Genomic DNA, 12187 nt, shown 5'->3' on the forward strand with positions numbered 1-12187 from the left:
GCTTCAAATGAATGAAAAATCATCATATTTCAAGTGAAAAATTTTGTGCATATTACAGTAAATGCGTTTATTTTCATTTGAAAATCTCAATAATTAATCAGATGTTTTGATGAACGTTTTAAAAATAACGAGCTGTGCTGTTTTTTCATGAGATATTTTTTAACTTCAGATATATTTTCAAGCGCACTATGATTGCCTATTATAATCGGCAATTTTGTGACCGAAAAATGAAAATTTGCATATTTCATATCAATCACTGGGATATTTACCAAGGATCGATTATCTAATCGAATCAATTTTCTGCTCTTAATTGAAATGTTACGAGGTGAAAAAAACGCCTTGCTGTTTTCGTTGTCGCTTTTATGAAGTGCGTCTATTTCTTATTTCGCTACAAGAGTGTTCTTATTTGTCTTTGATTGTAATGTTCTGCACTTTCCATTAAGTGATGATAGTTTTGAACCATTTTTCTTTTTGAAAAGTATGTTTGTTCACTCCATCCAAATAAGAAACAAACAAAGAAATTTTTTGTATTTCCGACTTCAAACTCAAATAGCTTCGAAAACAATTTTTTAGCAGCAATTTTTCTCTCAATTCTTATTCTAGATGTTTTTTTTATGTTTTGAGCAAGAAAAGGACTATTTGTATTTTGTAATATATAAATACGGCCATACTATAAATTATAATGATCACAATTATAGTTAACTCAATAGTGCGGCTTGATACTATGGTTCACAAATTGTTATCATTACGCTTGAACTTCCCTACTTGAAGATGAAAATAATTTTTATTAATTCTTTGTGCCTTCAAATAAGTAGTCTATTTTATGAATTTTTATTCTCTTGGGATCTTGAAGAACATTTTACAGGTTGATTTTCTTGTCCTTTTGCCTGAATAAATGCCTTTTTTTCAGACGAATATTCGCCAAATGAAAATATGTCACTTACCATTTTTTACTTACCACGCTTTGTGTCCACCCGAATTTACGCTTTATCTTTTTATGGAATTAAAACAAGCATTGAGAAAAAAATTGATTATTTTATGTCGAATTTGCATCAAGAAATATTTTTAAATAGTGTACTGAAGTCTTGAAGCAGAACAGGCTGAAAAATCAGTCTGAAAATCAACTTCAAATGCAAAATAGGCTCGTCAAGGGCCTAAAACAGGACCCCAATCCATTGATTAAAACAAGTGTCCCTTCTTCAAATTACAAATCTGGCACCCTTTCTTCTCATTCAAGGTAAGAAGCACCAAAAAACGGAATATTTTTGCAAGAAAGTATAAAAAGTGATCCATTTGTCTGTCTTGCACCGTAGTCCGACCCCCTTCTGAAAGTTATTTTTCACGCATAATCACAAATTATTCATTTTTATTACCTGTCAGCCGGTAGTTTATTTTGCTCTCAGAATCTATAACTTTTGACTCAAGAAAAGCATTTGATGAAAAGTGGAAAAAAGTCCCAAAATAGTCATGTCTTGGTACAAAAGCGTCTTTGATTTTTTTTGAAGAATCTGATAACACTGTTGAAGCTCCCGCTCTCAAACGTTAACCTTTGTAATGCTTTCATAGTAGCTGTATCCAAAAAAAAACAAGAAAATTCTGATCATTTTGACCGCGATAAAGCTGAAATATGTCATATTCGATTGTAAAATTGTTCTTTTTTTGCTTCAAATATACTCCCTCCAGATGCTAGATCCGACAAAATAAAAAGATCAGAAAACTCTGATCATCAGAAAATTCATCAAGAAATCATCAGAAAATTCTGATCATTTTGAAGGCGATAAAGCTGAAATATGTCATTTTTGATTGTGAAAATGTTCTTGTTTTTTTGCTTCAAATTTACTCCCTCCAGATGTTAATCCGACAAAATAAAAAAAACGCCATTTTTTTTCGACGCCATTGATTTTGCAATTCAAAGTTCTGTGAGAATATATCGAGTAAAAAATAGTCTAGCTTTTTCAGTCGTGATTCGAATGAAATTAAGCCTTGTCTCAATGTCAAGGAAAAAAGGTTAGAGCAATTAACTTTGAACGAATAAAGGTATCGTCAATTTGATACCACTAATTTTAGCCATTGATTTTGCAATTCAAAGTTCTGTGAGAATATATCGAGTAAAAAATAGTCTAGCTTTTTCAGTCGTGATTCGAATGAAATTAAGCCTTGTCTCAATGTCAAGGAAAAAACGTTAGAGCAATTAACTTTGAATGAATAAAGGTATCGTCAATTTGATACCACCAATTTTAGCCATTGATTTTGCAATTCAAAGTTCTGTGAGAATATATCGAGTAAAAAATAGTCTAGCTTTTTCAGTCGAATGAAATTAAGCCTTGTCAACAAATTAAGCCTTGGACTAAGCTTTAGCAAGAACTAGCATTTTAGCTCTACTAATGATGTGAACGACATCTCTTCGGAAATTACAGATTGCGATAAACATCTGTGCGGCAAAGTTTCATTAAAATATTACTTTTCAGTTTTGAAAGGAACGAAAAATTCAAGATGAATTTTTATATTTTCAAATCTCGAAAATATTATGAGAAGAGTGAAGAAAAATCTAACTACAAATAACATAAAAAACTGAAAATTAAATTTAAATGGTATTTTTGTAATATTAAAATTTTAAATGGTTCATCGAACGTATGATACTTAAACTGTTTAAATCAGGGTTATTATTGAAAAATTAATGGTATCAAAATTTCAAAAACACAGAAGCAACCAGAATAAGCATTGTTTTGCCCGCAATATCGAAGAAAATTTTTTTTTTCAAAAATCATGCCACAAAGTTATTACGCAATCAGACAGTAAAGAGTTCTAACTGTTCCAATCTTTCTTTCAATTTGTTGATATAATATTTTCAAGAATATGATATAAAAATTTTTCTGACAGGATTTTTGCTAAAAAAGGATAAAGTCTTCGACAAAAACGCTTTCTCCGTTTTATCTGCCCACACGCTTCAAAGAAATGTGTTAACCCCCTTAAGGTACAAAGAAATGTGTTTACCCGCGTTTAAGTAAAGCGAAAACAAATTCAGTCATTTTAGATTTTTGTGGTTTAAATGTTGTCAACAAAATTAATTCGTATGCTACCCTCAGACAACAACATGCTTCAATTATAAGATCAAGTTATTTATAATTCATTTGAAATCAAATAAAACGGGTTTTCTTTCAATTTATTTCTGCAAACTGTTTATACAGACGTATCTACATGCATACAAGCATAATGAGCTCTATTTTGGACTAAGCTTTCCAAAATATGTTCAAAGGCTCTTTTGACCTACGATTCCAAAATTTTGTCTGCAGCGCATAAAACTGCATCAAAATCTATACTTCAAAGGTTTTTTTATAGCTCAAAAAATTTTAGCAATTCCTAGATTCTTCCCTGCAAGCATAAAAACATAAGGACATCAATTTATTAAATTTTTATCCCTTCACTTTTGACGAATCATCCAGTTGTGCCTAAATAAAGTAAGAAAAAAGTGTATAAGAAAAGGAAGAGTAACAATTTAGAATTGCGCAGAAAAAAATTGAAATTGGACAACGTGAAACTTTAGTTAAATAAATGCAAACGACTTTGAGTGAAAACAGAAGAAGAACAATTTTCAATGATTTAATTACAACAGTTTTTAATGTTTCATTACATAATAGCACTATAATCCATTATAAAATTGTTAATATAGGTTACTTTTTGAATTTGTAGACACTGATGATGAAATTCAAACATAATCATTTTTTATCTATGGAAATCTAGCGCGGCTGGCGAGTCGTATGACGGAAACATGACCAAATGACTTGCCTCCATTCATCTTGGAACGATTTAAGAGCGTTGTGAGAACGCAATGTAACGCGCGTTAATTCACCCAAATCGGCAAAACAAATAGTTTTTAAACCCCCATAAGTTTTTGAAAAAAAAATCAGAGATGAAATTTATTTTTGCTTTGAGCTCCTGTTCACAATATCTTGAAGATGGTCAGGTTCGGATTTGGGGGGGGGGGGGTAGACCCTTTGCTGTTTCAAAGGGTCCAGACTTTGGTGTTTATAAGCGTTTAAGCGTTCCATTTTTGACCGACCGACCCAAGAAATTTTCTAAAGAGGCTTTTGGCGCCAATTTATACTAATTTTGAGGGGTAGCGCGCCAAAAAACGCGGTTTTTTTGGTGAAAATTTTTCAAAAAGTGCCCAAAACCGCTTTTTTGACTTGTTTTTCATAAAATTGACTGCGGTGCAAAACATGCTGTCGAAATAGGGTAATCCTTGTAGTGTGTTCTGGTAGCGCTCGGAAACTCAATTTGGTCAACCTTACAAACGGTTGACAAAACTTTCAAAAAGGCAAGGTTAAAAATAGCCTATAGACTAAAAAAGTTTGAAAAAAATGTTTTGATTGAAATTCGTTTTTTTTGACGAGTGCTCTTTCAAAATTTAGGGTATATTGGCACAGGGCATTGGGTAGACATCACAGATAGGTCAAGTTTCCATTATGAGGGAAAACATTGTAACCATCCGAGAAACAGCTGTGCTAGGCAAAGAACCAACAGTTTTCTTAAATTAAGTCGAAAATACGTTTTCTTCAATTTGTTTAATGCTTAACCGATGCAATAGTTCTTTATAAGCGGCACTTTTTTATCTAGAAGCCATAATGGCGAGGTGGGAAAAACTTAACAAGATCCAGCAAACTATTGTAGAACGCTGTTATAATTTCATTTTCTTTTTCTTGCTTCGTTTAAAAACATTAATATTTCCTTAAAAGAGCAGATCTAAAATGCGAGAGCTTAAACAACGTAATTTCTAATTTCAAGTTAAGCCAATTTCAATTAACTGGGTATTATTTCTCGCTAATTAATTCAATGAGCAGTGACGCTGTCGTATTCACTTCGATTACGTCACCAGTGAATTTTTTTCAGTTTATCCAGTTTTTTCGTTAGAGAAGCAACTGAAGTGTTTTGTTTTTGTTATTTACATTTTTCTTTCTATAGTTTGACTAGAGCGCTATTTGTCACTTGTGATTTCAAACCATCTCCACAGAGTGTGACTTTAGTTTTTTTGGTTTCTACCCCCCCCCCCCCCCCAAAACCGCAAAAACCGGAGAATAGCTTGTTTGACGTGTTTCACGAGTGTTCTGAAAATTTGGAGTGCGGCCAAAAGGTAGACTTGTCAAAAAAAAGACGACAATCAGAATCGAGATAGGACAACAAACGTGCAAAATATTTTTTCTTTTTTCGATTTTGATTGGCTTACGACGTGTCAACTTTATGAAATCTGTGCTTTTTGCTACAGAACTTGAAAATTCAAACACGAGTGGACGATAGTAGGTCAACAGCATTTTTATAGAGCACCTTTCAATTATCTTCACTCTCAGATTTAATAAGTTCTCCGATGAAAAAAATCGTCTTTAGTCTTTTTTTGTATGTTTCTGAATCAGTTTTCAATAACCACATCGAATCAACTCATCGAAACAAATCTTGCTTTTTGTTTTTTAAACTAAGCATTCATTTTAATCTTCCCTTCATGGTAGTTTGTTGCATTATAAGGCACACGCCCACGTTTTTTAATGTATTTCTACAAAAATTCTTAGATACTCGCTAATTTACTGACTGCGTCTTTTGAGCATAGAGCTAATATGATTCACCCCAATTAGAGGGAAAAAATGCCCACCAAAAAACTTTACTGTGTCTTTCTAACTCCTGCATCGGATTTTCATAAATAAAAACTGATTTTAAAGGAAAAATGTATTCCAAAAGGTTCATTATATTCCATTATTTTTGCACATTATATTGTCATTATAATCGATTACTTCGGTAAAAACACAATCCAATAAAATACTTTATAATGGATTGTAATCCCTTAAAAAGCTATTACTATGAGACGTGAGCAAACGGGGGGACGGTTGGGTGTAATTGGAAGCAGAGGGTATGTGTGGGGGGGGTTTAAACGTAGGCGAGGGTAGTGTCATATGCTGGAGGAATGACATGGAACTTAAAATCTGTTGAGATGCCAAGAAACATGAACTGATTTACTTGAACTTAATCTTGAACTCTAGACATTAAATAATTGATACCAGACTAATGAGACGGTGCTACCATAATAAATACCAGTCAGCATCGTTGCTCACTTTACTCACTCTAAATTCATTCATCCCTTTCCTGCGACTTCGACTACCAACTACTGAATTCAAACTTCTACCATTCTTTCATCAGGTTATGGGCCCAGTGCCCTGATACTTCAAGTTACATCTTCTGCCTTCCTCGCTGAAAAGCTAAGTAGATTTCCAACTTTCCACCACTGTTTCAAAGAAGTATATCTCTGAGTTTTCGCATCTATTTGTTTGACTGCAAGAGATGGAGAAGCTGTCGCACCATCTAGTGTTCAGTGGAGAGGAGGAAGACTTTGCGTACTGGTCAGAAGTGTTCGAGGGATACATGCACAGAAAGAAGCTGCGAAAGGAACTGAGAAGAGGAGTCAACGGCCGAGCAGAAGTACGACATTTGGGCCGAGCTGATACAGTTCCTGGACAAACGATCCGTTATGATGCTGACGAGTGAGTGCCTGCTGACGGACCTGCAGCGTGGACGCTTTTGAAGAGCCGTTTTGCGAGTGACAGTACACCGAGGAAGATGGCACTATTACAACAGCTGACGACTTTGGTGCTGAAAGAGAACGAAGAGATGATGGACTATCTCGTGCGTGCGGAGTCACTGACCAACAGCTTGAAGACTGCGGGTGAGGAAATTTCTGATTCTTTGTTGACTTCTGTTGTGCTTAAGGGTTTGCCTAAAGCTTTCGATTACTTTAAGACTGTTCATGATTTTTCTAAGGATAAGTCTACTTTTGCTGATGTTAAAAAAATCCCTTAAAGCTTTTTCCGATTCCATTAAGGTTTCTTCTAGTGAAGGTTCCCCTGTTTCTTTGTTAAGTTCTTCTCATTCTAAACCTAAGTCGAATTCTCGTGTCAATGGGACTTGTTTCAAGTGTAATAAGTCTGGACATAAGGCTTCTTCATGTAGAGTTGCTGTTAAGTGTTCGTATTGTGGCAAGCCAGGTCACTCTGATTCTCGTTGTTTCAAGAAGGAGAGAGAGTCTAAGGCTAAGGTTTCTTCTAATTTTGCCGAAGAGTTTTGTTTTGTCGTTTCTTTTGAGGGTTTTTCTAACAGTGAGTTTGTACTTGATTCGGGCAGCACTTCGCATATGATAAAAGATCGTTCTTTGTTCACTTCTTTCCAAGTCTGTAAGGATAAGTGTTTAAGTGCCAATAGTTCCTCGTCCCCTATCGAAGGCAAAGGGACAGTTGAGTTTTTCCTGAAAAATTCTTCCGGTTCTTTGTGTAAGATTAAACTAAGTGATTGTTTGTTTGTTCCCGGTCATTCACGGAATCTTTTGAGTGTTGGTTCTTTTCTGGATAAAAGTGTTAGGTGTTCGTTCGAGAAGTGTGAACTAACTTGTCCGAACGGTGTTAAGTTTCCTTTCAGTAGACAAAAGGGTTTGTTTGTTATCGATCAATATATAGCTAAGTCTTTTTCTTGTGAGCAGAATTCATCTAAGCTCAAGCTTTGGCATGAACGGCTAGGTCATTTCAACACTCAGGGTGTTGTTAAGCTTTCAGATTCTGTTCTAGGCATTGATTCCCTCGTGAATTGTTCTTTGGATTGTTCTGTGTGCCCTTTGGCTAAGCAGAGTAAAACTGCTGTTAGTAAAGTTCCTGAACCTAGGAAAGGGTCTAAACTCGAGCTTGTTTATTCTGATGTGTTAGGGCCTGTCGAAGTTGGGTCTTTGGGAGGAAAAAGATTTGCTGTATCTTTTATTGATAGTTTTAGTCGTTACGGTGTTGTCTATTTCATGAAACATAAGTCTGAAGTGCTTGAAAAGTTTCAATTGTTTTGTAAAGATCAAGGACTGCCAAAGTGTTTGAGGTCAGATAATGGTAAAGAGTATTCCAATTATGAGTTTGTTAAGTTCTGCACTACCAAGAACATCAAGCATGAGTTCTCTACTCCGTATTGTCCTAATCAAAATGGTGTTGCTGAACGTCGTTGGCGCACTTGTGTAGAGATGTCGAGGTGTCTTTTACGAAACGCCAACTTGCCTAAGTCTTTGTGGGTTCGAGCATTGGATGTTGCTTTCTATTTGTCTAATAGGTGTTTGGTTTCCAGTTTGCCTAATGGTAAAACCCCTTTCGAACTTTTTCATGGGTCAAAGCCTGATTTGTCCAATCTTAAAGTCTTTGGTTGTGTAGCTTTTCGGAGGGTTGAGACACATACTAAAAAGTTTGATGATAGGTCTAAACAGGAGTTGTTCATTGGTTATAGCAATATTCCCAAATCCTATTATCTTTTTGACCCAGTCACTAATAGAGTTTATTTGTCTCGAAATGTCACTTTTCATGAGCGTTCGTTTTCTGGTATGAACGGTTCTAAGGTCAAGTATTCTAGTCCTGACGATGAGTTGTTCGTTGGTGAGACTGACTTAGTTCCCGAGCAGGATTTGCCCGAGGTAAAAGATGACAAAGTTTCTTACAAGCAGGATTCTAGTGTTCCCATTGAAAACCTTGTTCCTTCCGAGCCTTCTATTGAAACTGTGAGAGGGCCAGTGTCTAGTAGAGGTCGTTTGCTTAAACAAACTGAGCACTATGGTTGTAGTGTTGAAGATATTGATGAGTTTCTTGAAGAGTCCTATTTTGTGGAGGATGTTGAGGTTCCAATGTCTTTCGATGAAGCTGTCAATTCAAAATACAGTGATGAGTGGATGCAAGCAATGCGTACTGAGATTGATTCTTTGTAATGCAAAAGTTTGGCGTTGACTATTTTGAAACGTTTTCCCCTTCAGTCCGCATTAATTCGGTTCGTTTTGCTTTAGCATTAGCTATTCATTTGTCTTGTACGGTTTTCCAACTAGATGTTAAGACTGCTTATTTAAATGCCACATTGGAACAGGATGTCTTCATTGGTTAGCCTGAAGGGTTTTGTGTTCCCAGTAAGGACCATAAGCTTGTTTGTCATTTGCATAAGTCTCTCTATGGATTGAAACAATCTGGTAGAGAATGGAATAAGACTCTTGATCAATATTTGGTTAGTATTGGTTTCAAAGCTTGTGAAGTTGATCCTTGTTTCTACGTTTTGTTTGAAGATAAATCAAGTTTGTTCGTTTTGGTTTGGGTGGATAATATTCTCTATTTTTCCACTTCGTCACGTTTAGCTGATAATTTTTTTTCTGATTTTGGTGCTAGGTTCAAAATTTCGTCGTCTGGTGAACTCAAATGGTTTCTTGGTGTTGAGGTTAGACAAAATTGTGATTGTATTGTGTTTTGCCAACCTCGGTTCATTGAAGAACTTCTTGCTTTGTTTAAGATGTCCAATTGCAAGCCTGTTTCGACTCCGATGTGTTCTACATTGGACGGTAATGAATCTGAAGATTGTGATTCTTCCTTGTATCGATCTTTAGTTGGCAAGTTGAATTATTTAGCATGCGTTTCCAGGCCTGACATTTCTTTTCCGGTTTCGTACTTGAGTCAATTCCTAAATAGTCCGAAGTCTGTTCATTGGATAGCAGCTAAGCGTGTTCTGAGGTATTTGAAAGGATCTTCTGGTTTGTGTTTGATGTTCAATAAAGAGAAATTGTTCTTTCCGGTAGCATATTGTGATGCCGACTGGGGCAGTAATAAACTTGATCGAAAATCGTTCACCGGAAATTGCATTAAGTTTTCTTCTAATAGTAGTGTTGTGACATGGTCATGTTCTAAGCAGTCAACTGTTGCATTGTCGAGTGTTGAGGTTGAGTATATGAGTCTTTCGTCTTGTTCCCAAGAGGTCGTTTTCTTTTGTTGTTTGATGTTGTTCTCCAACACCCCGCAGCACAAGCCCGTGACCGTCCATTGCGACAACCAAGGAGCGCTGGCAATGGCCAAAAACCCTGTCCTGGACAAGCGGTCAAAGCACATTGTCATCCGCCACCATTTTATTCGGGATTTAGTGAAGAAGGAAAAGATCATCATACAGTATATTCCAACGGACGCCAACATCGCCGATTTATTGACAAAGGCTGTGCCCAAAGAGAAGCTGGAACAATTCGTCCCAGAGATGATGAAGAAATGTTCCTTGGAGGGAGCGTGTTGAGATGCCAAGAAACATGAACTGATTTACTTGAACTTAATCTTGAACTCTAGACATTAATTAATTGATACCAGACTAATGAGACGGTGCTACCATAATAAATACCAGTCAGCATCGTTGCTCACTTTACTCACTCTAAATTCATTCATCCCTTTCCTGCGACTTCGCCAACTAACTACTGAATTCAAACTTCTACCATTCTTTCATCAAAATCGATTAAGAATTTTGAAAAAGAACGAACAAAATGGTGAAGCAAAAACTGAAAAACAGAGAACTATTTTCTAGGCCAAATTTATTCTCCTTTCATCTGATGTGATGTGTAGAAAAACAAAAAGCAACTGTTCTATATTTGAAAAACTCAGAACAGCTTGCATTAAATTATAATGAATTATAGATGATTTTATTCGATTAAAGTAACTTTTGTTCTTTTGACAAAACTTAAAAATATAAGCCATAATCTGATTTACAATGGTTTTCTATGATTTTATAGCAAGTTTTTGAGTTTAAAACCTGATTTATGTGGATAATTTTGTTGAATTCTTTAACTTCTGGCACGAGTGCTTACATTTAAAAATCGAGAATAAAAAGTTCCAACAATTTTTCATAGTGTATGTTTTTTTCGCCTTGTTAGCAAAAAAAAATCTATTTTAGTGTGTCGGAAAATCCATCGAAGTCGATTTAAGTCGATTTTTCAGACATTTAAATCGATTTAAAATTTTCATAAAGATCGATTTAAATCAATTTAAAATGGATTTAAGTGAGATTCTGATGGATTTAAGTGAGATTCGGTTGAGTTTTAGTGAGTCGGAAAATCCATCGAAATCGATTTGAATCGATTTTTTAGACACTTAAATCGATTTAAAATTTTCAAAAAGATCGATTTAAATCGATATAAAATCCATTTAAGTTCGTAAAATGTACATGGTTAATCGATTTGGATCGATTTAAAATCGATTTAAAATCAATTTAAATCGACCGGAAACCATTTCTGTCAGTGCGGGTTGTATGATCAAAAATGAAGGTATTTTGAATTTATTTTGAGTATACTTTAAAAATTCAAATACTTTTTCAGTCATCCCAATCAGCTCAGCTGAATTCCGCTGCTAGCAAAATTTTACTGAGCTTGAGAGTTTTCAAATATATGCGTACCTTCACAAAATATACGCAAAGAACTTAAGATTTAACATCAATTTGACGTAAAAATACTCAAAGCATTAGTTGCTATGTCCCTTTAGTGTGCTATATAGATGTTGAATTTGAAATTTACCTCATATTACAAGGTTCTGTTTATATTTCATCTCGTTGTTTTTCATATTACAAGAGTTTCTTACAAGATTACAAAACTTTTTTTATATTTTAGATTGAACTTAAAATTTACATCAATATTACAAAAGTTTTTCATATTTCACCTTTGCTTTTTTTTCATGTTACAAGAGGTTCTTACAAGATCACAAAAATATGTTCATATTTTGGATTGGATTTAAAGTTTACCTCATATTACAAGATTCTGTTCATATTTTACCTTCATTTTTTCATATTACAAGAAGTCCTTACAAGATTACAAAACTCTTTTTATGTTTTAGATTGGTTTTTTCATATTATAAGATTCTTACAAGATTAAATAACTCTTTTTATATTTTAAATCTAATTCAAAGTTACCTCAGATTAAATTTTTTTTTCCATATTTTAGCTTGGAAATAAAATATTGGCCATTGAATCCTAAAAAATTTCGTAGGAAGGATTTGAGTATCACATAGCATAGTGACAAAGCGTCCACTTAGGGAGCGTCAGATCGAGCATTCGATCCCCTGCCATGACAATTATATTGTGGGAGGACAATCTTTCACTTGAACTTCTAGCTTCAAGTCTACCACAGCCTGGCCAATTTTGGCTACAAAATGGTACCACGTGCAGAATTTTAGACGCAAAAGAACTGGTTTTGAGTCGCAAAAAAGCTTTGCTCAACAAAATAACAGTCTGGGTTATGGGGAAATATAGGAAATTGAATATGCTTAAGCAGTCTTGATAGCCTTTGATAGATCCTCTGCGAATCGCAATAACACATTTATCTTCATTGATTTTCGCTGAGTTGTTAAAA

The 12187-nt window shown here is 34.8% G+C and overlaps 1 protein-coding gene across 1 annotated transcript in view; it reads left to right on the forward strand.

Annotated features, from left to right (window-relative positions):
- The first annotated feature begins 857 nt into the window (after positions 1-857).
- LOC134848228 (potassium voltage-gated channel subfamily KQT member 1-like) overlaps positions 858-12187 on the forward strand; it is a 57065-nt gene continuing 45735 nt past the window's right edge. Inside the window, 1 exon segment of the mRNA XM_063865613.1 lies at positions 858-1237. Within this exon segment, the coding sequence (XP_063721683.1) occupies positions 1131-1237 (107 nt within the window). The 5' untranslated portion in view covers positions 858-1130.

This window comes from Symsagittifera roscoffensis, chromosome 6 (assembly GCF_963678635.1).
Source record: "Symsagittifera roscoffensis chromosome 6, txSymRosc1.1, whole genome shotgun sequence".
In the NCBI taxonomy this organism is placed as follows: domain Eukaryota; kingdom Metazoa; phylum Xenacoelomorpha; order Acoela; family Convolutidae; genus Symsagittifera; species Symsagittifera roscoffensis.